Here is a 27,373-nt window from a genome sequence, read left to right on the forward strand (position 1 = left end):
GCGCGCACACACACACACACACACACACACACACACACACACACACACACACACACACACACACACACACACACAGTCAGAAACAACACGCATAGGCTACATCTTAACACATACACACATCACTGTAACAAAAGTTTCATTCCAGGGACCCATGATTCCTCACCCCTCATGTACATCCCTCCGATCACACACCCCAAAACCCATCACTGGTTTCCCCCCACAGGTCTGTTGTTGTGTGTTAACACTCACTTTAGTGCTTCCAGTTTGCATCGAGGATCCTTGAGGAGTTCTGAGAGATACTGAACTTCTGTATCATTAATACTATTGAAACTGACGTCTAGAGTCTTCAAACAGCTGGAGGTTGATCTGGCAGCAGCTGCTATTGCTGCACAACTCTTCTCTGTGAGGTCACAACCCGCCAGCCTGAGAGAAACACAATGACGCATCTGATTATTACAATGATTATTACCTCTACATATAATAAACAAGCTCTAATTAACAGACATACACACAGTACATTGTCTTTGAGTGGCCAATACACACATGGTTCCGATGACGGTATTATTTCGTCCAATAAGGTACTCTCTCTCAAACAATAAACAGGAGTGCGCTAGCTTGCTTAACATGCTGTCACGTCAAGAGGGTCATATGCCAACGGTAAGCTGTCTCTATTTCCATTCATTTTAGATATCACTGCAGTTTAAGTTGCTGCAACTGTTTGAACCTGGTTGTATGCTTGACTAAAGTCTGCGCAGGTCACGTTTATTTTTAAAAAAATTGTGGCCCGAAGTTTGAAAACTGAGTAGCCTACGCAACGCTGTTGTGGAAATGTTTGATTCCAGCGTTTTCTCGTGCTGTTGGGTGCACCACGTATGCCGCGGGTGCATTCTGGGAAATGTATTGCAATTAGTTGCCTTTCTGTTTGTGGTGAAATCCAATTGACATAGACTGCCATGTGCTAGTAATATGAATGAATAAATTAATTGTTGTACTTAGGACTGCTACTTCTATAGCACATAATTGTAACCTATATACTGTATGTAATGGGAGTCTTTTCTTGAGTTAGTTATTATTGTGACATTAGAGGTGTAAAAGTGTGGTGTTGTTGCCGGAAAGCTTTGTTTAGACTAACTGACTGGTAACTACAACATGTAGAGTTTCTAAAGTATTGTTTATTGTGGAAGACATTGAAATGTGGCTACTGATAAATGACACTCCTCCTGTGTAATGTGCAATGAATAATAGGCTACTTCTAGCCTAGTAAACTAGCGCCACCCGCTGGACAGTATTTTTTGTTTGCCTGCGATTGGTCTAGCCTCGATCCGTAGAGGTGGTCTGCCACATTGCCCTGAATCTGGCAAACCAATCACAGCGCAGAGTTTAAAAAAAAAAATTCAAAGCGGGCAGGGTTTTGAGGGAGTGTCGACGAAGCTTGCGAGGCTGGGGATAGCACAACAACAAGAATGATTGAACTGCTGTTGTTTGACGTCAGTTTTGGAAGAATTATACTCAAGGTTTTCGTTGAAACTTGCTCATTTTTAAGACAGACTTTTTCGCCGTTTTACCAACAGGCTATAAAATTTGGATCCACGTTCTTTGATGGTAGTAATTGTCAGTTGCGCTGATTGGTCAGAGCGTTGGCCTGTGGGCACAGACACGGTTTGAAAGACAATGGGTTGTTCTCTTTTCTTTTTTACTTTCTTTTTTACTAATTATTTACATCCAGATACAAAGTTACAAGCATGAAAAGAGACAAACAGCATCATAATAATAAAACAGAATCAACATAATAAAAAAGAACAGCTCATGGGTTCATCACCTTCATTCTTTTATGAGTGTAAACAATCAAGTCTATTCATCCATCAATAGGCATATGCCAGATGCCAAATGCCAGATCTCCAATGTGAATTTGCTTATTGATCCCAGCATGATCTCTTCTCGCTTGAATAGTTCCCTATCGTCATTTATAAATACTTGTAGTGGGCTACCCTAGGTCTCTTGGACCTTTTCAGATAGAATGGTTTTGTGAGACTACCGTTCACCTTAATTGTGGCAGTTGGTTCTTAATATAACACATTTATACAGTTGACAGATTTTTCATCAAAACCAAACCTCTCTAGCACCATATACAAATAAATCCAGCTTACGAAGTCAAAAGCTGATTTTGCATCGACACTAACTAAAGTGGCTCCCTTTCTTGTAGGTTGGGTCTCTTCTATTATGTGTATCATCTTCCTAATATTGTCCTGTGTCTGTCGTCCTTTAATAAAGCCAGTCCGGTCTTCGTCTATAATATCAGTCATGAATGTCTCAAATCTTTTAGAGATTATTGAGGTGTACATCTTGTGTTGTATTTAGTACTGAAATGGGTCTATAACTACTGCATTGTTCTTTATCCTTACCCTCTTTTGGTATAGTTGCTTTAATGGCCTCTCTCCATGAAGTCAGAATCTTTCCTTTTTTCAATTGTATCTAAATGAGTACTGGGGATAACTCCTGTCTGAACATGTTATACAATTCTGAGGGGATTTATTGGCCTTCATCCTAGAGATTGCCCATTCCATTTCCTCCTAAGTTATTTATGCAGTCAGTAGGTTATTTTGCTCCTCTCCTATTGATGGTAAATCCAACCCGTCTAGGAAGTTTCTCATATCCTTTTCATCTGCCATTGTTGGTTGTGTATATACATTTTGATAATAATCCCTGAACACTCTCTCTTTTCCACCTGGATCTGTTATCAGGTCATTCGTCTGAGGATCTCTAATTTTGTACATGGTGTTCAATGCTTGTTGTTTCCTTATACGTCTAGCCAGTAATCTGCTGGCTTTAGAACCTCCCTCATAGTAAGTTAATTTAACAAATCTAGCCTTCTTTTCCACTTCAGTCAATAATATGTTATCAATGTGTCTTAATTATCTGTGTTTTAATTTGAAGTTTAAAAAGCTTAAGCTTAAAGTTAATATCATCTTGTTTTCTTTGCCTTTTTTGAGATTTGGAAATATTGCATCTTATGTGTTATTTTGACCATTTTCAGATTTTCTACAAATAAATTATCTAAATGACAATATTTTCTTTCGAAATTCGTAAGAAATTTTGTCGGTAGTTGATAGAATGTAATGACAATGTATGTTTTAGTCAAACCCATACCTATCCATAACAAAATCAGAAAAACGGAAGATTTAGAAGTGGTCTCTCAAGTTTTGCTGCGGCTATACATTCCACATTCCTCTGTCTCCACCACACGATCCTGCAGGTCTTTAACCTCTTACCCTGACATGCCCCTTTCCGGGACCGTCGATGGGCCCAGTTTTACAAAAAGCAAGTTGCAACATGTCACATGTTGTTATATTTTATTATGATCAATTTCCAGCCAAATCGACCAACTACCCGTTATTAGTATCGCTTCAACTCTGTGCCCATCAAATTTGGGCAACTTTGATGCCGTTGTTAGCAAGAACAGGCTTTAGTTTTTAGCAAGAACCTAGCTTAGCATTTCCAAGTCATTTGAATGGGAAGTTGCTAAGTGTTAAAAACGATCTCTGGAGACACATTTAAATGTATATTTTCCACACAGAAACGGTACAAATAAAGTCACTGCCATTCAAACCGTGCAAATAAGCCATTCAGTCAGCTTCCATAGTCCAAAAGGATATTTATTTGCTTGCTCAATGTGACGCGAAGAATAGTGCCTTGTTTACATCCAAGCTGCATCATCTTCTCTGACAATATTCCAGTTGTTGTTTTTTTTGGTGTGGAGTAGGGCTGTCTGCAAATAATCGACCAATCGATGGTCGACCAAAAAAAAAAATATTTGACCGAATTCCGTTGGTCGATTGGTTGTAGGAAAAAAAATGCGTCAACTTTTAATTTGAAGGGCGTGAGTCGTTGTGACAAGGAAGACGTGACACGACAAGAACAGAAGGCATCCACTTATTTGACCATGTCTGGAAGACTATCTAAAATATGGGAACATTTCCAAAAGGACAAAGATGACCCAAAGAGGATTATTTGCAAAATTTGCAGTAAATCATTTGCCTATCACTCGTCCACGACGAACATGCATTACCACCTCAATACTGTAAGTAGCGTTGCCTGCTAGCCTAGCTATGTTGATCTGAAGTTTGAATGCAATAAAAAGATTAATTAAGTAGCCTACATTTTGTTTTTTGCTAATATTGGTAGGCTAATGCTGAAGTATCCAGTTCACTGTTTAACTTAGTAAATCTTAATCTATTTACAGGCGCATCCACTTTATTGCAACCTTGCCCCCTCCACATCGGCATCATCCTCCTCCTCGCCATCATTAACGCAGCAGAAGCTCGTATTGAAAACCACTCTGACTGAAAAAAGGAAGAGAGAGATAACCGACAAAATTGCCGACTTCGTAGCGCTGGACATGAGACCTGTCAATATCGTCAGCGGTGAGGGATTTAAAAGTCTGATTCAATGCCTCGAGCCAGCCTACAGTCTGCCAAGACGTGAGACGGTGATGCATGCGGTTAAGAGCAAATACACCACAACAAAGCAAACACTTCAGACCAAAATAGAAAACTGCAAAGCCCTCAGCTTAACGACGGACATCTGGACATCTAACCAGATGGAAAGCTACATGACGGTCACAGCACATTTCATTTCCGATAACTGGCTACTGCATTCGTTCGTGCTGGAAACCAAGGAGCTGGGAGTGAGCCACACAGCTGCCAACATAGGCGAGCGACTCAGCGAAGTCATGGCAGACTTTAGAATCCCCGCGGAAAAAAGGGTCGCTATTGTACATGACAATGCTGCGAACATTGTGCTGTGTGCCGAGCAGTTGTCTCGCAACCCGTCATGGGGTAAGGTCCAAACTAATACCACACAGCGATCTGACCGCGATTTGGATCTTACCGCAGTCCAGTGGAGGATAGCAGAGGACATCGTGTCGGTACTGAAGCCGATGGTTACTCTTACCAAATTGCTTTCACAAGATGACAATGTATCGCTCTCTGCCACGCTGCCCATGCTCATAAACATGAAAAGGCGTCACCTGTTGCTGCGCGAGGATGACAGTGCGGCCGCGACAGCAATGAAGAACACACTTCGTGAAGAAATCGACAAGAGGTGGGAGCTAAACGGGGAGCTGCAGACCAGCATATACATCAAAGATGCTGTGCTGGATCCGCGCTTCAAAAGCTTGTCATTCATGGAGGAAGAGAAACGCGATGAGGCATACACTACGGTGTTTGAGTTAGCTGAGCGTCTAACTCCAGCAGAAGAGCCTGCACAAAGACCGCTAGATGAGGACGACAACGAGCCCATGCCTCTACAGAAGAAAAGGAAGCAGGATGAAATATCCATGCTGATGGGCACAGATGAAGAGCAGCAGGCAGAGGAGCAGAACAGTGAAATGAAACGGTATTTGGAGGATAAAACAAAAGTTGAGTCTGGAGGACCACTAGCATGGTGGCAAAGAAATGAGGAGCGCTACCCGAAGCTGGCCAGAGCAGCCATGCGTGTTCACTCCATCCCTTCCACGTCCACATCATCGGAGCGCATCTTTTCCAAGGCCGGCTTCATTGTGAACAAGACGCGGAGTTCACTTCTCCCGGACAATGTGGACAAATTGGTCTTCCTTTCTCACAATTTGAGAAAACTTAGAGCCGAGGACAAATCACTGTGAGTTTCTTTTATTATGCAAGGCTACGTTGGTCTGTTAATTTGCACTGTTTAAATTAGGCCTAGGCGCTAGGTATTAGTTGTTAAGAGAGCTATGTTTGCCCATTTTATATTCATTAAGTTATTCTTTTAGCAGAGTTGCCCTCGGTCTCTGTGACTGGTTAAACTAACACTAAGAATTTCAAGTGTTTCCGTTCGGCCGATTATTGCCGGTTGTTAAGTTTTAAAACTAAGGTAGCCTACTTAAAACATTTATCTTTGGAAGCAATCATATTTTTTTCGTTATGTACATTTCTTAAAGAAACAAAAATGTTTTTTTTTATTATTATTATTATTTCAGGCCTGCTGGCCTATTTGTTCTGTTCACCATGAACAGGAGGTGTGTGGCACGTAGGCCTACTTTAAATAAATATTCAGAATGTTCAAAGTTCGTCTGTCTTTTCTGATTATTTTTGTGACACATTCAGAATTTCAAAATCTGAAATAATTTGTAAAGGGGACAGGTTTAGGATTATGATCCTGCTGTGCGCTTGTCTGCTGTGCGCTTGTCATAATGTCACTGACGTCGGGTTTTTTCACTCTCCGTCTGAGAGAAGAACTAAGCTGTCAATTGTTTGCTATATCAGCTATATCAGATATGTATGCTAGATCAGAATCAGAAAACATTTTATCATTCAGTCACGAGGCTAGTGGTAAATGCACATAGATACTGGCAGCCGGGCATTAAAAATAATAATAAAAAAATAAAATAAAATAAAAAGCCGGGCATTAAAAAAAAAAACATTTTTTTTTGGGGGGGGGGGGGGGTTTGGGGCGATTAATCGATTAGTCGGAGTAAATGACAGCCTCTGGTCGACCAACGAAATCCTTGGTCGTGGACAGCCCTAGTGTGGAGTAACTTGTACACATAGACAGATGCCTGTTTCACCTAACGACAGTGGTCTTGTATGTGTCTCGTAATGATCACCTTTATTTTGGAGTTGACAAGATAGTCTGACAGGTCACAGAAGGTCAACAAAACTTGAGTGACATCTATTCCAGCCAATTGTATACCTTATTCTGAAAATGTAGGTTGGTCATTCATCCTGATTGGTGAATCCGTCACGTTTCTGTCAGCATGCGTAACTAACCGCATGTTTTTTATTGTCACAACAACATTCGAGGCCCCTTCTCATGCTTGCTTTACGCGTCATGGACCAACAGTTCTAGTCAGAGATTTTGGAGACATTTGTGCCCGCTACAAATGTGTACTTTCTGTGAGTTGTGTGTGCTTTCTGCGTGTTGACTGTTGTCAATTTACATCATGGATGGACCCGGTAGGAAGCGGTGGACTTCGGCCGAAATCCAAACTTTTTGACGATGGCGCAAATGAGACAATCAGAGGAGGACGCGTTGTCTGAAGCGGACAGCATCTACTCGAATAGGCAGTGAGGCAAAAAAAGAACTGTCATTCATTGTTCTACAGCCTGCTTTACTACAGTAACTGTCTCTAGGCAGAGGATTAGTCTGTGGACGAATAAATAGAAAGGAAGTGGAGAGGGGGTGGGTGACAGTGTTCGTGGAGAGGAGGAGGGGACACCTTCGTTTGTTTGGGCAACAGCAGTGCAACAGTAGTGGAGAGAGGTCTTGTCATTGCTAATACTGGATGAGGAATTCAATCATTTTAAAGGGGCTTCAGGTAGGATTAAAAGTTTAATTAATCACGGTCCCAAGTCAGTCGACGCTTATGCGAGTCTTTAGTAAGTGAACAATGCCTCTCGTGATGACTTCCACAGTCTTGAAACATCGCTTTACATACCGTATTCAGATTTGGATGAACTGCTGGTATTCCAAGATGAAAAAGCAAAGAAAGCTCCCGCACACTGTTCACAATGCAATGTTTCGGTCTACTCACCTTCTTCAAGCAATTCAAACACAGGAATACACAGTAGTGAACTGTGTGTGTGTGTGTGTGTGTGTGTGTGTGTGTGTGTGTGTGTGTGTGTGTGTGTGTGTGTGTGTGTGTGTGTGTGTGTGTGTGTGTGTGTGTGTGTGTGTGTGTGTGTGTGTGTGTGTGTGTACTATCACTGCCTCTCCCCACAGGTCTGTTGTTGTGTGTTAACACTCACACTAGTGTCTCCAGTTTGCATTGAGGATCTTTGAGGAGTTCTGAGAGATACTGAACTCCTGTATCATGAATCCTATTCTGACTGAGCTCTAGTGTCTTCAAACTGCAAGAGGTTGATCTGGCAGCAGCTGCTATTGCAGCACAACTCTTCTCTGTGAGGGAACAATTCCACAGCCTGGGAGAAACATAGAGACACATGTGATTATTACACACACTTACCTCTACATAACACACACTCACTCTCATTAACAGACATGCACACTGTACACTGGCCATGAGTGGCTGACAAACACACGGTCTTCCCATGAAAACAAACACACACACACGCACACACACACACACACACACACAGAGTTCAACATTATCTATGAGTGGATACATGGTCTTCCCGTGAAAAGAGAGCGAGACCGAGAGATGGATCTCATACTGCAATGGTTCCCAAACTGGGGGACGGGACCCCTGCTCCACTAGCCTGAATTAGATCTGCAACAGCAGCTGTAGCTGTGTGTGTGAGCGTGTGTGTGTGTGTGTGTGTGTGTGTGTGTGTGTGTGTGTGTGTGTGTGTGTGTGTGTGTGTGTGTGTGTGTGTGTGTGTGTGTGTGTCTGCAACAGCAGCCTTCACACAAATGTGCACACACACACACACACACACACACATATGATTATTTTTTTCTCAACAGGAGCTCTACAGGCCCCTAGGGGGGTGTTGAAAAGGACACAGCTGAGGACTAGTAGCTAACTGGATTATGGCTACTGTGTTATTGAGCAAGGCTCCTAACCCAACACAGCTCCCTTGTGATGTGCCGTTGAGTAAGGCTCCTAACCTAACACTGCACCCTAGTGATTAAGTATGATTGTTATGAACACAGCAAAGAAGATCATTGGAGCACCACTCCCCTCCCTACAGGACATTTACACCACCCGCCTCACCCGCAAAGCACTGATGATTATCAAGGACACAAGCCACCTGGCACACAAACTGTTCAGTCTGCTGCCCTCTGGAAAGAGGTACAGGTGCCTCTGCTCCGGTACCACCAAGCTAGCAAAGAGCTTCATACACCAAGCAGTCAGAATGCTGAAACACTCTTAACCCACCCTTCCATCACTGATGGCCCCCCTCCCAACACTATATCGTGATTGCACATTCTACTTACACTAACTCAACTAAACAGACACACATACACACAGACACACACACACACACAGAGACTGACCTAACTCAAAAGCACACACACACAAACACAAACTTACGATGCTGATGTGGCCTTTGACATGACGACTGGCACCAGCTTCTTAAGGACGTCATCTGGGCTGAGGAGGTCAGTCAGATCCTCTTCTGGTGTCTTTATGTACTTCTGCAGGTCAAAGCTATCCAGCTGCCCTTCTGATAACTCAAACCTAAACTTTTTAGTCTCCCACTGACCTGGTAAGAGCATCTCTACAGTCAGCTCTCCTGAGCGCCTGTAAATGTGCTCCACTACAGCATGCTGATTAAGCTCATTCAGACAGTAGAACAGGTTGATCTTTCTATCAGACTTTGACTCATGTCTAATCTTATGCTTGACATGCTGGACTGTTTGCTCTAAGCTCTGTGGTTGGCTATTGGTCTGTGACTTTAAATGTCTTAAGAGCCTCTGATTGGACTCCAGTGAGAGGCCCAGAAGGAAGCGGAGGAAAAGGTCTAGGTGTCCGTTCTCACTCTGCAAGGCCAGATCCACTGCAGTCTTGTGTAGGTCTTCAAGTGTGGCGGCTCGGAACAGAGCAGAGAGATGAGAGGGTTCATGTTGGTGTGGTATGTTTCCGGCACTGTTGCAGAAGCAGAGGAACACATATAATGCTGCAAGGAATTCCTGGATGGTCAGATGCACAAAGCAGAACACTCTCCCATGGCACAGACCAGCCTCCACTCTGAAGATCTGTGTACACACTCCTGAGTACAGAGATGCTTCTGTGACATCAATGCCCCTCTCCCTCAGGTCTTCCTCATAGAAGATCAGATTTCCCTTCTCCAGCTGTTGGAAAGCCAGTTTCCCCAGTTTGAAAACCATCTCTTCATCTGTCTCTCTTCTCTCTGTGTACTTCTCTTTCTTGATGCAAATATGAATGTTCAGGAAGCGAGTGTACATCTGAGCGAGAGTCCTCGGCATTTCTCCTCTCTTTGATGTTTTCTCTGCAACAGTGGCCAAAATCCCGGCGAAAACTGGAATGTGGCACATGATGTAAAGGCTTCTGGATGACTTCAGATGTCTGATGACTCGCATGGCCAGGTTCTCATCACTGATTCTCTTCTTGAAGTAGTCATCTTTTTGTGGGTCGTTGAACCCCCTAATTTCTGTCACCTGGTCCACACACTCAGGAGGGATCTGACCAGCTGCTGCTGGTCGGGTGGTGATCCAGACGAGAGCGGAGGGAAGTAGATTCCCAGTGATGAGGTTGGTCAGAAGTACATCTACCGAGGCTGTCTCTGACACTTCACAACACCTTGGGTTGGAGCAGAAATCTAGAGGTAGTCTGCACTCATCCAGACCATCAAAGATGAACAGAGTTTTGCTTTCAGAAGTGGAGAGCACTTTCAGATCTTTCATTTGTGTGAAAAAGCATTGAACAAGCTCCACCAGACTGAGTTTTGTATTCTTCATCAGGTTCAGCTCTCGGAAAGGAAGAGGTAAAATGAAGTGAATGTCCTGATTGGTTTCTCCTTCAGTCCAGTCCAGAATGAACTTCTGCACGGAGATGGTTTTTCCGATGCCTGCCACTCCCTTTGTCAGTACTACTCTGATGGGTTTTTGTTGCCAAAGAGCCATTTGTGGATGTAAGGGTTTAAAGATGTCACTGCATTTGATTGGTCTGTCATCAGTACCCTCCTCTCCCCCATCAGACTCCTCTCCTTCCTCATTATCACTCATATAACTGTATTTGCTATAGAACATGGATGCTCTGTCTATCTGTCTGACCTCATGTTCTTCATTGACCCCTCCACTCCCCCCGTTTGTGATGTAGAGATCTGTGTAAATGTCCTGGAGGAGTCTGGCGTCTCCCTGGTGTGATGCTCCTTCAACCAGATGTTGACACTTCTCCTTCAGAAATGACCTGAGCTCTGCCTCCTCTGGTTTCAATCTGGATCAACAACAGAAGATCATGTTACATTTAACTCACCATATTATAACTAGAAGCAATGCTGCCAACAACACATCTTACAGTCTATACACAAGCACGTACGCACACACACACGCAGGCACACACACACGCATACACACACCTGTGTTTTGCAGTGCCCCGCTGGGTCTTGTCTGTTTTCTTTTTGTATGTGTCTGATGCCCCCTGCTGGACACTGTTAACACAACATGAGTCTCCAGTCAGTTTTATACAATGCAAGACCACAGTGGGATGCACTCATGCACGGACAGGCGGACGGACGGACGGACGCACGCACGCACACATGAATGCACGCACGCAGACACGCACACAACAACACAAACAATATTAAGTGCCCTTGTTTCAGGTATATTCATGCACACAAACACACACACACACACACTATGTTGCGTACTGTAGCTCAGGTACACACATTGCATATGTGAACACTTCTTCAATCAAAATGAACTGAACTATGGCCAGCCTAAGTCTCTTCTTTTCCAGAGAGCTCATGGGGCTAGCATCGTGCGCCATCCTACGTATAACACACACAATGTTAAGTGCTGTTGTTTCAGTTATATTCGTGCACACACGTGAATGCAATGTTGCTTACTGTAACTATTTGTTTGGGTACACACATATGTGAACAATATGAACACTTCTTCAATGATAATGACCTGAAATAAGTCTCTGCCCCTTCCAGACAGCTCAGACAAAAACTGGACTGGGCTCAAATGAACTGATCAAACCCATTATCCGATCCAACTAATCTTTCCCCCTAGATCATAGAAACCAATGTTGTACTGTACCTGGGAATTAACAATTATTACCTCCGCCAAGGAGGTAATGCTTTCGGTCGCATTGGTTTGTCTGTCTGTTTGTCTGTCCATCTGTTTGTCTGTTTGTTTGTCAGCAGGATAACTCAACGGATTTCGATGAAACTTTGTGGCGTTGTCGGTAATGACCCAAGGAACAAGTGATTAAATTCTGGTCATGATCCGGATCACGAACCGGAAGCAGGAACTTTTTAAAGATTATTCACCATTGCTGGCCTATAAATATAGATGCCCCTAGTGACTGCCAATTGAATTGCGGGCTAGGGCAAAACAGTCTAGTTTCTAACTCCACAAAAGAAGACAGAAAGACAGGGTGTAACATAGTGAAATGTTCTATTTAACAGCTTCCTTGGCAGAGGTCCGTGCTGTCTGAGTGCGTCTAGTTATCAGTGCTGTGGTGGTCAACTTGAATTGTCAACTGATATGTGAGTTGTGTGCAAAAATATGTAATTATTTGGACTGCACAAGAGAAGTCACATGTCTTATATGCAGCCACTCTAGTTGTGTTGACTGCACTCATATGTGAAATCCAGAGCAAATGTCAAATGGTATCAGGATCTGGACTTGACTCCATTCATTTCTATTTACATTTTTTGCAAGTGAAGGCCCCATAAACCGGAAGTAGAAAGGCGTGACTTCAGCATCCAATTCTAATATTTTAATGCACGTTTTGTTAAAATGAAACTTCGAGAGAAGCGAAATGAAATTTGGCATGCCTAATTTACCACATGCATTCTATTCTCCACTTAACTCTCATTCGCCTGAATTCAGCGCGAAAAGATAGGCACGCCTATTTAACCAGCTGCATCTCATTCTCCGGTCTGCCATCATTTGGTGGAATTTCAGAGCACCGGAATTTGGAACGCCCCAACTATACAGCAATTATTCTCCACTCACCTGTCTCCAGTCAGAATTTTCCTTTCTCGCTCGCACCCACCACCTCCCCTTTCGCCTACCTTCCACCCTGCTCGTTCGAAACCTAATATGCACTCAACTTCAGTCACAAATGTCATTTGAAATAGGAGCCTCTGGGATTTCTGACAGTACATGACAATTTGCCTATTCTTTACAAATAAAAATTCTCTATAAATGCTATGGGAATGTGGATGAATAACCTGCACTGTCACTGTCACGCTTTTCATGGATTTCTCCTCTGCCTTTAACACGGTGCAACCACACCTCCTTCTACATCGCCTCCGTGACCTAAAAGTCAGTTCTGACCTGGTCCTCCTCCTCCTCAGGAACTTTTTGAAGGACCGACCTCAGCGGGTGTGCATCAAGAACTGCCTCTCTGAGTCTCTGGTCCTCAACACCGGTGTTCCTCAAGGATGTGTGCTATCACCCCTGCTCTTCTCCATATACACCAATGAGCTACAGTGCAACACCAATGACCTCTCCCTCATCAAGTATGCAGATGACATGGCCCTAATTGCCTGCCTTTCGGAGACAGACAGCTCCCCCTACCTGCAGTACATCAACACCCTATCTGCATGGTTTGACAGCAGCTTCCTGGATTTCAATGTCTCCATAATCAAGGAGATGTGGCTTGGAACCAGCAAGAAGGGAGGCAATACAGACTCTGGGCAAACCTTCAGGCCAATCAGCATGAAGGGTCAGGAGGTGAAGCAGGTGTCTCAGTTCAAATACCTCGGGACAGTTATAGATAGTCAGTTACAGTTCCAAGACCATGTGGACTACACATTCAAAAAAGGCCGACAGCGCCTGGCTCTCCTGCGGAAACTCAGGGGCCTCAACACCAGTCAGCGCACTATGTCCATGGTCTATAAGTCCCTGACTACGGAAGACGAGAGCGGCCCATCTTGTAGTACTCTTTTAATTCACCTTGTTATCCCGAGATAACGATATAATTAATTCGAGACCTCGAGAAAACGCAACAATTATTCCGTGATCTCGAGAAAACACAATAATTATTCCGTGATCTCGGGAAAACACAACAATTATACCGTGATCTCGGGAAAACGAAACATTTTTTTATGATCAGTAAACAGCTGACAAATGGGTCATTCATAGGCACCACGGGAAGAGCTTTTGATGACTTCGGGGCTCTCATAGTTGCAACGCTTGTCTTTACAATGTCTGGAATAATGGATAACCTAATAAGGCAATATTTTGATCAGGGGATGACACAGGCAGAGATTGCATTAAGTCTTTTAATAAGGAATAATTTCAAAATTAGTCCGCGGCACCTCCGCAGAAGACTGGCCCGGCTTCGTCTATCGACGGAGATATAGCGATCCAGCTGAGGTCGTAGAGTTCATCTCGAGTCTTATGAACGGACCAGGACGGCTTCATGGCTACCGTATGATGCACGCAAGGTGCCTTTTAGCTGGATTCCGTGTCAGTCGGGATGTCGTTGCGGAGATCCAGACCACCCTTGATCCCGTGGCCGTGCAGCGGCGAAGATCATAGGCTACAGTGTTCCGGGGCCTAATTACGTATGGCACATGGATTCATATGACAAGCTCACCCCCTTTGGCATTGGGATGAACGGGTGCATCGATGGATTTTCGAGGTATATAATTTGGATGGAAGCAAACTCTACCAACAGCAACCCGTGCGTAATCGCAGCCTATTTTACGCAAACTGTCTCTAAACTCGGAGGCTGCCCCAAAATCCTGAGATCATGGAACAGAAAATGTCCATGCCAACAGACTACAGACTTTTTTCAGGGAAGATGACACTGGAGAGGCCCCTGGGCCCCCTTGTGTTATACAAGGAAGGAGCACGGCAAACCAGAGAATCGAATGTTGGTGGGGGATGTACAGGAGACAGAACGTGGACTACTGGCGAGACGTCTTCAGAGAGTTCCAAGCTACGGGTGATTTCAGCGGTGATTTCGTCGACAAGGGTCTTGTGCAATTCTGTTTCCTGAAGATTATACAGGTAAGGAATCAATACGCAATATGCTATTTATTTTGAGAGTAAAACGGTTGAAATAAAGTGGTGGGTGTGTGCATAATATTGTGCGTAACGGTTTGGCCATTGTGCGCAACTAGCCCAATTTGCTAGCCTGATTATCATCGACATTCAAATCTCTTGAGGGTGTTGCGTCACTAGGGGGGCAAAGTCTGACTACCAATTTGCAACCATTGCAAGGTGTTTGGGTGACCCATTTTGCTTGAGAAAAGAAATATCAGTTATTATTGTTTCACATTGACATTCACTGACTTTGGTTCATTTTCTCAGGGGAACATATAATCTGAAAGCAAAACGAGAGACCCCCCTTGCTAACCCCATTACATATTTCTATTACACCGGAGGTGTTGCTGGGTCATTTTGACCAGTATCATTTGGGGGGGTTATAGAGCAATATTGTCTAAACTGTCTGATATAATAGTGATCCCATGTTGAGTCGACAAGGCAGGGGGTGAATTATGTGGGAAAATGAGCGCCAATATTTTTGGGTTGTGGATCAATGTTGGCTCAGTCTGAGAGCCTGGACAGTGACTCACTTTCTTCACCATTTCCTTATCTTTCGCTCTCTGAATCTCTCACTCAAAAATATATTTACACAGAAATTCACAAGCATGATGAAGGGAACATGGTGAATACGAGCTATGCCCCCCCTAACATTATTTTCCATAGGCCCGGGTCAAAATGACCAACACCTTCAACAAAAACACAAACACCTTACAAGGGTTAAAGCCGTTAATTATAGTTGTAAACAATGCTTCTCACTAATTGCCTGCCTTACAGGACGAGCTGGACACAGTGGTGCAAATGTGGGACAACCATCGCATTCGTCCGGGAAGGAATGGACGTGATGTCTACCATGGCAAGCCAGTGATGATGTACAACGTACCTGAGCTGTATCATGCACAGAATTATCTGCATCCAGTTGAACTGGACAAAATAAGCACAATCCTAGGTGAAGACATTTGCCAGTGGAAAACAGATATTTCATGTGACATTGACCTACATGACTTGTGCTTGATGGTGATGGAGGAACACAACTTGACTCACCGCCCTGGAGCTGAAGGAGCCATTAAACTCTACAAAGACCTGAGGCCATTGATAAGGGCACTCCTGGAAGAAGCGGATGACTGATCAAACATATTACTGTTATCATCTGGGTTCATTGTTCCTAATGCTAGACTCTTGCCTTAATCACTACACTGCCTTACTTGCTCTAGGCTACCATCATACAGTCACACAGCATTTTGTGCTACTGAATCACAGGGTCAGGGCTGAAAATGTATCATTGTACATATTATTGTATACCGTAATTTAAATGTAGTACTACTGGAGCACAGGACTGGAGAAGAAGTACAACAAGCACTATATAAAAATAAGTTTTGCAGCGAAAATGTCTGGAAATTCAAAATGGCAGACATGGAGCATATCCATCTTTTCAAGAATGAAAAGTGCTCTTTCCCAATCATAATGAATAAGGCTGACAATGCGAGATTGTGATACGCAGGCTTGTTCGTGAAAAAGGTAATTTGTGAATGGGCAGCATGAATTCTGGAAATGAACTGGAAATGTTACACAGTGCGTCTTTAAATATTAAAGAAAAACTCTACTACTGAAAGGAAAAGTTAAGAAGTAATAAAACAGCCCTGATGCACAATTGCCATCAAGGCAAAGGGATCTCAAACAGTTAACCACTGCCTCCAGGTTAACTTACTCAGATTTGTCTTTTAACTGTCCTTATCAAGTAGTTATTTCATCATATGAAAGTGGAAATGGGTGTAAACACTACCCCAAAAGTTCAGACACTGTATTGTAGTAGCCTACTACTTCCACCTTGTTACTCTGACATCTCTAGTGCCTCATGCTTGCATACTTCAGTGGTTATTCTCAGTACTAAAGTGGCATATACTGGCAAATGTTGATATTCTAGGGTCTATAGGTGCGTTCCAATATGTGACCTTGTGTCCTCCACTTGTGCTTGTGGCCTCGTACCAGGAAGTAATACATTGTAATGACATCAAAAACAACAGCATTATATTTCAATATCTCGCAAAACTCAATTGTAAAGTCATTTTCTCATTTTCAAACAGGATGGTAAATGAAGAATAGTCCCCCAAAAATTGTTTTGGCTAGGCTGACAGCGGGGAAAAGTGGAGGACGCAGGGTCGCATATTGGAAAGCACTGCTGTGTCACCAGGCAAAAATGCCTACTTGGAATTTACCCTAGCAACCTTGAGGAGTTGGGACACACCACCAATAAGACACACGGGACTACAGAATTAAAGGGTTGATTTTTTTTTATTTAAAATGAGACCACACAATGAGAACACAGCAATCCATGTAAGTAGGGTGAATAACTACCGGTATACACAGCACACTGTAGGTCAATCAACTTGGGCGAGCTGGTTGGAAGGGGCAGGAGAGAACAGCACTAGTCCACAGGTCAGGGGGTGGATGGGAGCCCGATGAGGTCCCCGTCTTTGGGGGAGGGGAAAGCAGCTTAGTCTGATCTGTTAGGTCCCGTCAAGATGGCCAAGGAGGGGCTGCTGTTCGAGGGACGCATCACCGCCGAGCTGCTGACCCGGGGGACCATCGAAACCAAACACGTCTCAGCCATGGAGAAGTAAGTAACAAGCAGGGCTGGCCTGGGACCACTACTAAATGGCCCAGGCACTCCCCACCCCCATACTACACCTATGATGGGCTCAGTCCTCTGTATATTGCTGTAATGATGCACCGATGGGCCACACCATCTAAATTGTGGTGCTGTTTCTAAGGGAAACTTTGAAACAAAAACAAACAAAAGTATTAGTAGGGTTGGAAAGGGGGGTCCACGCGCACCCCCCGGCTTTTTTTACGCCACCTGATTTTTTTGTATCTTTAGAGTGTCTACTTCCAGAATCTGCCAGGTGCCAAGCTGAAATAATGTCCCATGGCCTATACACTGTAATCAGGTTATGCACAAGTGTCATTACAAACTTACGCATGATTACAAACTTACGCATGATGACAAACCCACGCCAGGAGAGGGACAAAGCCTGGGCAGCAGCAGAGTAGGGCAAGTACAACGGGCCAGGGCAGGTTGCCGTTCCTATTTCCAGCATGCATACAGGTAGGGCTCAGGGGTAGTGAAAGAATATGCATTGATGGAGCAACAGAGACAAGCACAGCACTGTTGCAGCAGTTCAGGTGGTTAAAGGGTTAACAGCATGCATAGGGGCAGGGATTGGCACTTGGGGGATAGCAACAATTGCACTGGAAGAGATCGGGGCAGCAACAGCAGCATGGATCAGGCCGGCTCCAGTCACTGTCCAAGTAGGGCTGGGGTCTCCTGGTCAGCTACCCGCATGTATAAACATGGCACACTTAAGGTCAGGGGTGGGTAACCTATGTGTTGAGGACCGTTTGCAGCCCTTGAAGCGTTTTATCCGGCCCCCGATATAATTTTAATGTTGTGCATCCTTCACATGAAATATGACATTGTAAAACTGCATTGGCAATACAATCATGTTATATTAAGGGGGCCTAGAGAAGGTGTGGTCTCTTTTAAAGTTTGCTGCATTCAATATAGACATGAAGTTCAGGGGAATATGCTGGTTTGTGTTCATAGTACAGCCCTCTGAGAACTTCTACGGCCCTTGGAGGAATTTGAAGTGGCCCCTCGAATGAAAAAGGTTCCCCACCCCTGCTTTAGCTCAAGCAGCACAGCTGATAGGCTAAGGTGGGGAGAGGGAGCATAATAACACTACAGACTCACACGTGAAGACAGACCAACGTTGGGGAGATGTGGTGGCGTTCCGGCAGGAGTGGGCGGGGTACAGTAGGTCGGAGCCGCCTGGTTTCCTGTGGGCTGGGGCTAGAGAAAAAGAGATGGGGAGGTTAGCAAGGTAGTTACGCCAGAGGGGCAAGAGGGGTAAGCACAGCACGGTTGCAGTAGTTCAGGTGACTAGGTTAGTAGCCCATGCAAAGGGAGGGGCCCGGGGGATAGCAGCAGCTCTTGCAATAAGGGGACAGTAATGGTAAGCACAGCACAATTTACAGCCATGTTGGGGAACTATAGCAACAGTCATACAGGCAAGGGTCGGGAATAGTAACAGTAGCACATGCAGTGGGCAAGCGCTTCAGAGTTTTAGCAGCTCAGGTGGCTAGGGGAGTAGCAGCATTAACGCAAGCAGGGGTTGGGGGAAGCGATTGGGTGTGTGTGTGCGTGTATTGTATTGTAGCCTACATGTCTATATCAGTATGACAGAGTTTGAAAATTGCACATGTGTGAGTGTGTATTGTCTGTGTACTGCACATGCTGTGAATGAATGTGTCAGAGAAAGAATAAGCTTAGTAAATTCATGTATGAGTAGGTTAGAGTGTGTGTGTGTGTGTGTGTGTGTGTGTGTGTGTGTATTGCACATTGGAGACTGCACATTGGAGACTGGTCAAACGCAATTTCAAACTGGTTCTGTGCCAACACTGTTACATAGATTTTTGACAATTAAGTAGGCCTACAGTTGACTTGACTTGATAGCAGCACACACAGAAAGGAGTTAACAGGGCGAGCACAGCAGTTCAGGTGGCCATGGGCCAGCAACATTATTATAATGCTGGCAGGTATCGGGGGTAGCGACAGCAACACAACGATGGGTTACCAGGGGCAAGCGAAGGCAAGGAGGCAATTGCAAGCACAATGGTAAGCCTACGGTGGCGGTGTAGCGAGCAAGGGCCAACAGAGCATTAGGCAGGCAGTGGCAAGGGGGGTATATCGCACAAAGAGACACTTACCGTGCCCAAAGGGCAGAAGGGGGGCTCCGTCCACCGTTTCCCGTCCGTGATGGGGTCCTCCACAGCGATTTCACAGTTTACAACTCCTCCAGTTCTTCACTGTTCCCTCTCGGCTATGTTCCTCTCCGGATAGCTGATGCTTTTAAATTGCACTCTTGCCTATCGCTAGAGTGGTTAATTACTAAAGTGGCTCTCATGGCTTTGCTTTACATTGATTAACAAACTGAATTGGCATGCCAGCGTTTACCAATGAGCTGTTGTTTACCTGCACCTCAAGTGTCGCTGTAACTATTGTTCCCCTCGGAAACAACGTAAGTGAATGCAGTTCCGCCTGGTGACACGACATTATTGTTTTATCGAGATCTCCAATTAATTATACCGTTATCTCGGGATAACGAAGTGAATTAAAAAGATGATACTGAGGCCGCTCTCGGCTTCCGTACCTGACAGAGTGTACTGACATTCAACATCGTGTCATGGTATACCTCTCTGTCAAGCAAAAGAACAAATTGGCACAGATCGTCAGCCAGACTGGAAAGATCATTGGATACAAACAGCTGCAACTTTCACACCTGCACACGCAGGCCATAACAAAGAAGGCTCATCAATTCTATCTGGATCCTACTCACCCTCCTCACGGTGCTTTCCAGATGCTGCCATCTGGACGTAGACTGAAAATTCCAATGGCAAGGAAGAATGGCTACAAGCGGTCATTTGTACCATCAGCTGTGGCTATTCTTAACAAAGAACTGGTTATAATAACAGAGAGTAGATAAGCTCTATGCTCCTCAATAGTATTTTAGTAGTAGTATTCTGTTAATTTAAAAATTGTATACAGTAACACAGTGCTTCGTAATTCAGCGTAGGAAGCTCGGTGTGCTGCTCTAGCAGTAAGTAATATGGTAAATTTGAATAGACTGTTTCTTAATTTTTAATTGAGTAAGGAGATTGAATTTTATTCCACAGGTTTTATCTATCTTTTGTCTCACACACACACACACACACACACACACACACACACACACACACACACACACACACACACACACACACACACACACACACACATATATATATATATTCTTTGCTGTGTTGACTGTGATGTGTGTTTGTCTTGTGTGTCCTTATGCCACCACCAAAGCATTTTTGTTCATTTTATGTACGTTTAATGGACAATAAAGAAGTCTAAGTCTAAGTCTATACTGACAATTAGGCTCCGCCACAAAGATTATGTCATAAAAAGGTAAAAATGGGGGGAATGTGGAATGTCTTTCTCTACCCCTTTTCTATCAATTTGAGCAACAACAACAAAAATTTTTTTTTACAGTAACATCCATCTGAATTACACAAGGCACCCAACTATGGATGGAGCTACTGAAATGTACTGCTATGGGGGCTTTAGGCTGAGGAGGTGGTGGTATGGGGGGGGAGCTACTGAAATGTAGTGCTTAGGGCCCCATAAAGACTGGGGCTGGCACTGCGTACAGGGATTCTTGATAGATCCTCACCTAAGCAGACCTACACATATGGCATAGCTCCAGATTAACCTGCTCTGGAACCCATTCACCTTCGCAGACCTAAGCATATGGCGCACAGTTCCAGATTAACCCGCTCTGGAACCCATTCACCTTCGCAGACCTAAGCATATGGCATAGTCTTTGGAGCAAGGCAGAAATCTGGAGACAGCCATGTACGGTTGAGTGGGGAACAGTAATAAAGGCCCAATACTCACCATTCTATCATAAGGGGGGGCAGTAACCTACCACAGTAAGATTAACTTATAACTTTTTACTTTGTTAGCAAAAGGCTGTTACAACCCAATCAGCTGACTATGCACTACAAGAGGCAGCACATTTCTGCTCTGTGTGTGATAAACCACTTCCTAACTATGAATCAAGCGAAAGGGAGTTTTTCCTCACCCCTGATGCCACCAGGGGCCGCACCTGAACGCCCAATCTCTGTGTGACTATCTATGACTTATGATAGGCCCAGCCACTATGGACCTTACACATCTAAGAATCCTGGTCCTAACCTACGTTGACCTTATGACTCTACATTCTCTGTCTATCTCTTCTTCCTCTGCCTTCCTGCTTTTTCTGCCTCTCCTCTATACCTCTCCTTTTAAATCCATCTCTAACAATGTTTTTTCCCATTTGTTAAGCACTTTGAGTTACATGCCTTGTATGACACAGTGCTATACAAATACAATTATTATTATTATTATTATTATCTCAGCCACTTCCTGTTTAGAAAAAAAAGAAAACTTTGTCTTTCAGCTTAGACTATACTGCATTCGTTTTCAACAGGCAGCAATATGATATGTACATGAAATATTTAACCAGCTGTTGGGGTTAACACACATCTTGTCACACCCCTAAATGCTGTAGACTTAAGTCCCCCAACAGCCAGCTTCAGAATGGTAATATAGGGTGACCAGATTTTTGTAGTCTGAAACCGGGACACTTCGTGCGTGACTGAAGGACAATATTTGGCGGGCGGGTCTGGGGGTCCTCCCCCAGGAAAATTTGTACTTTTTAGATGCCATTTCCTGCATTCTAATCAATTTTAGAGGGAAGAATAACAAATAGCAACTGACTCCTTCAGACTTTCTGTGCACGCGCTGGCTGCCATTAATTGTGGCCGGTAAACATGTAATCTTTTCCATACATTTACCCCGATAGACATGGCGCAATGTAGTGGGTGGCCAAAACCGGGACATATTTGTGTCCCGAGAGGGTTTACTCGGGAACTGGGACACACAACTCCAAACCGGGACTGTCCCGGTCAAACCGGGACGTCTGGTCACCCTATGGTAATAATAAGTAAAAATTGGAAAGCAAGCTATTGACAATCTCAACTACAGACCAGACTGGCGTGATCTGGAGGCAGATATGCATCTCCTCAAGGTTTTCAAAGACTTTTTCAGCAAATGTTCAAGAAATGTGTAAATATTGTTTTGTGAACTTGATCTTCAAAAATAATTTTGTCCAGTTACATTTCCTCCATTTTATGTTGTGTACATTTTATTAGTATTTACTTTTATCTAGTATTTACGTTTTTCATTATGCTACTTTTCATGTATGATAAGTAGGCCTAGAGCCATACAGTGAACAGAGTCAGGCGATCTCCGCTGTGCCCTAAGGCCGACTTCCTCATTAGCAAAATTAGCTGTTTTAGCTTCTCAGTACTGCTCAGCGTTGCGAATGTTAGTTCCTAGTAGTGGGCGTAGCACACAGCACTCAATGCAGGGAATATGACAAGACTTGCTGTTCGTAGTAATAACTTCAGATAAGCATCACAGGTGCTAAAAGTGTTGTGATTATCACCACCGAGACAGTTGATAGTTTACATATTTGTGGTGATTACCCCGCAGTATAGTTCGTTAGTCTTTATTTTTGGCTGTTAATGTGGTGGTTCTATGTTGAGTCTATGGGAAGACAGCAGCTTTAGGAACTCCCTTATCTCGCTGAAAGGCGGGGCTGCAATTTAATTCCTGGTCCTCCAATCGCGTAACTCTGTTCACTGTATGGCTCTGAGTAGGCCTAGAAGAATAGTCATGTGCGCTCACCTCTCCTCAGGAGGAGGGTCCGTCTCTCCGATCTCTGGTTTATCCATGGGCTCTTCATGCACGCAGCTGGACACTGAGGGAGGAAGAAATCACACAAAGTCACACTGTTGATAATAACAGTAAGCTCTTGATAAAGCACAGATGCCAAGATGCCCCATGCACCCACCCAAGAGTTTCAAGATCAGCAAAGAACCAACCCGACCAAACCCTTTCAGCAACAACAGCAACACAGCCCCATCTGCTTCACTGTGCACCAACGCTGCACTGTGCCACATTTCCGTTGCGTGGGCGACAAACTATACTTCCTCTTTCAGCTCACTGTAGTCTATTCGCTTTCAGAACTGATTGTTTACTTAAATTGTGTGCGCAATCAGTTATCATGTCGCATTTAACATCTTTACTTACCGGTACCAAGACTTTGTATCTGTTCAGACCTCAGATACCCACAGGTGTCAGATACAGTTCAGAGATGCGTCATTAACTTGAATGCCCAGGTCTGCAACAATTAATTGTCTGCTGGAAAAAGCTGCTGTTACAATGCAACGTTGGCTGTGCGAAGCGAACGTGTACCTCGTGGTTTTCTATAAATTATAACAAGCTTAATGATCTCAACTGAAAAGCTCAACTGTCTGCGCAGACTTCTAGTTGGTATTCTGCGTTACGCGTCTGACTCTCCAGATGTGTTTCACTTCCATCCTGCTAGATGTGTTTCTATGTGGCATCATGGGTAATGTAGTACTTGAAATGAGAAGAGTTGTCAACCTGTCTTAACTCACATGAACTTAACTGCTATCCTATCCTAATCCTACCATTCCTAACCCATAGGCTTCAATATGTTATCAGTCCACAGCTATTAGAGCTTCATCTCATCTGGGAAGGAGTGTGTTTAGGGAATATTTTACCATTCACATTATCATTATTTATGGACCTTGCTTTGTGCACATTCAGTTGTGGGATGAAGGGGCTTGTTCCAAACTACTGGACTCACAAGGTTGGGAGCGAATTGTCCAAAATGTTTTGGTATCCTGGAGGCTGGTAAAGGGCCAATCTCAACTCGTTAAAAACACCATCATTCCGCCTCCACCAAATGTCACACCAAAATCCAAAGTCCAAAATGTACCGTTCCAACATGATCTCCAAAAATTCTGTGCTCCTGGACACGGATGTTAAGGGCACAAAATCCGTGTCCAGGAGCACGGATTTTGCCAAAATTCCGTGCTCCTGGACACGGAATTGTTTTCCGTGCTCCTGGACACGGAACTGTTTCCGTGATACAGAGAAGTGCTCTCTCTATAAGCTACTCCCACAGCTCTATGTTTCCACAGTCTTGTGTTTTCTCAGGATTTTTTTTATTTCAAATATTTTTTCTAAAAAAAAAACATTTCCTACTGACAGGTTAGGGTTAGGGATTGTTTTGGTCTGGGCACAGCTAGTTTTCTTTCATTCATTATATGAATTTTATAGCCTAGCAACCAACTGGAAAAGGTATTTCTCAAAAATATGTCTTTAATGACAGGTTAAGGTTAGGTAGTGTTTTGGTCAGGGCACAACTTCAATTGCTATAGCATTATTTTGTTTAGAGTTGGCATTTGGTATGTATTTTCTAATGATAGAGTTACACAGTGCTGTGGTAATAGCCTATAGAAAGCAATTCCGTGTCCAGGAGCACGGAAAACAATTCCGTGTCCAGGAGCACGGAAAACAATTCCGTGTCCAGGAGCACGGAATTTTGGCAAAATCCGTGCTCCTGGACACGGATTTCGTGTCCTTAACATCCGTGTCCAGGAGCACAGAATTTTTGGAGATCAGGCTGACCGTTCTCCTGGCAACCTCCAAACCCAGATTCCTCATCAGATTGTCAGATGGAAAGGCATGATTCCTCAATCCAGATGACTCATCTCCACTGCTCTAGAGTCCAGTGGAGGCATGCTTTACACCACTGCATCATACACTTTTCATTACACTTAGTGATGTATGGCTATGGCTTGGATGCAGCTGCTTACTGTCTGCATACTGTACTTGGAGTAATCTGAAGGTCACATAAAGTTTAAAGCTCTGTGGCAATTGACAGTGCAGACATTCGACCACCTATTTGCACTACGCACCTCTCCACCCCTCCCCATCAGTTTACATGGCTACTACCACTTCATGCTGAGTTGCTGTTGCTCCCAAACGCTTCCATTTTCTTATCATAATGCTGCCGGCTGAATGTGGAATATTTAGGAGCAAGGGAATTCCATTACTCAATTTGCTGCTCAGCTGGCATCCTATGACAGTTCCATGCTGGAATTCACTGGGCTCCTGAGAGTGGCCTATTCTTTCACAAATTTGGCTAAAAGGGGCCACTAATAATTAGCAGCACAGAACTGACTCACCGTTGGGGCCAACACCCTCGTGGGCCCCTATTTTAAGATTTTGTTTTTGTTGACATTTCTGAAAATAGGGACCCACGAGGGTGCAGCCCATATGAAAAAGTCTNATTAAAAACGCATATGGATTATATATGTTCCATAAGAATATTATAAGGGTCATACAAGGCACAAACCCACATATACAAATCTAACTATTTTTTTATTCATTTTCAGTCATATATGCCATACACAATTTATGTTACTAAGGGCTTATATATTTCGTATAAGTAAAAAGATTGGAAAATAGTGCTGTTTTTGGATGAATGCCAATCAGATGTGTGCTGTATTTGTGCCATGTTGTGGAATTACCTCTGGGTCGGACAGGGCTAGCCAGCTACCCACCCTGCTACGGTGATGCCTGCCTGGCTGCTGCCTTCAGTCCCGGCTTTTACGGACCAAGAGTAAGTAGGACATTGTACATCTTATAATATTCAACATCATTACTGTCACGGGATAGAGATGTGAAAGAGAGCGTTGTCCATTCCATGTCGTGATGCAATGTCTGACTGTCATCCTACGAAATTTACATGAAAGCTGTAAGTTTAGCTCTACACTTGTTGCCTTTTCAGATCGAAGCGCTGGTGTGATGTTTCCCCGTCGACTGATGAGGGGAGGAAGGCAGCCACGGCACGCGATTGTTCAACATGACAGTCAAGAAAGACAAATAAAAAATCATGAGTGAAGTTCTTCGTCAGGTTGTTTTTTTTTCCGGGAAGCTTATTTAGACTGTCTAGGCCTGTGTTATATACAAATATTACATTTAAAGTCTCATGCTTCATATGAGAAATGTGCAGAATTCATATAAATATTGGTGTCAGAAACTGTTTAAGAAATGTACAAATTAAATAAGGTTTGCATATAATTAAATGTATAAACTTTATAAAATTTATATACGAATATTACATTTCAAGTTGTAAACTTCATATAAACTTAATATAGAAAGTCTGTAAAATCCAACTACTGAACATGTACGGAACATAGGTGTGATGGAGTGACCATCACTAGGGTTGTGGGTGTGTTCTGACTAACATGCCAACGAGCCGGGCTCTTTGGTGTAGCGGTCAGAGCCCCGGTTTACTACCCCAGAAGGTCTGGGTTCAAGTCCCAGCTGGGCAACTCTACTCCCCTTCGCTACAAATGGTGTCAGAAGTGGGATGGTACCGTGAGGCCATCGGAAGCGTACCCATGGTGTATGAGCCGTAATTCCATGTGAGGGACCCCCAGGATGAGTGACCCCCGTGTGAGGGACTCCAGTGATGAGTCAAGCATAGGTGATGGTGCACACTGGATGGGAGAAGCATGATGGGCAGTTGCGTGAGGGACACCATGAGTGTGTGAAGCGCACGGGTGCAATGTGATGGAGTGACCATCACTAGGGTTGTGGGTGTGTTCTGACAAACATGCCAACGAGCGGTCAGAGCCCCGGTTTACTACCCCAGAAGGTCTGGGTTCAAGTCCCAGCTGGGCAACTCTACTCCCCTTCGCTACAATACGTAAATTGAATAAGGTAGAGTAGAGTAGAGTAGACTTTGTCACTATATAAATATAGCGAGATTATGTTTAGTAGCAACCCACAAATGCCCACAAAATAAAAAATATATTAACAATAAATAAATAAAATCCATAAAAATCCATGTGCATCTCACAGTATCGATAGTCCTGAAGTATTGAGGGGGGGCAGGTGACGAATTGAGTTCAAGAGTCTAATGGCAGTAGGGTAAAAGCTGTCCTTCATTCTTGTAGTGCGGGCACGCAGAGTCCTAAAGCGCCTGCCAGATGGTAGCATGGTGAAGAGCCTGTGACCAGGGTGTGTGTGATCTTTAAGGATGTTTAATGCTCTGTTTGTGCAGCGTGTATGGTGGATCTCCTCAAGTGTGGGTAGTTGGCATCCAATTATTCTCTCTGCTGCTTTAATGATGCGCTGTAACATCTTCTTGTTGTCGTGTGTGCAGCT

At 43.9% G+C, this 27,373-nt stretch overlaps 1 protein-coding gene across 1 annotated transcript; it reads right to left on the reverse strand.

The window, feature by feature from the left end:
• Positions 1 to 245: 245 nt before the first annotated feature.
• Positions 246 to 23,283, reverse strand: LOC134467108 (protein NLRC3-like). Its single transcript, XM_063221028.1, has 5 exons — positions 23,256 to 23,283; positions 23,009 to 23,081; positions 9,014 to 10,879; positions 7,764 to 7,937; positions 246 to 423 (listed from the first exon to the last, which is right to left on the reverse strand). The coding sequence occupies exons 1-5, from the start codon at positions 23,281 to 23,283 to the stop codon at positions 246 to 248; spliced, it is 2,319 nt and encodes a 772-aa protein (XP_063077098.1).
• Between the last annotated feature and the right edge of the window lie 4,090 nt (positions 23,284 to 27,373).

Source organism: Engraulis encrasicolus, chromosome 17 (genome assembly GCF_034702125.1).
Source record: "Engraulis encrasicolus isolate BLACKSEA-1 chromosome 17, IST_EnEncr_1.0, whole genome shotgun sequence".
In the NCBI taxonomy this organism is placed as follows: domain Eukaryota; kingdom Metazoa; phylum Chordata; class Actinopteri; order Clupeiformes; family Engraulidae; genus Engraulis; species Engraulis encrasicolus.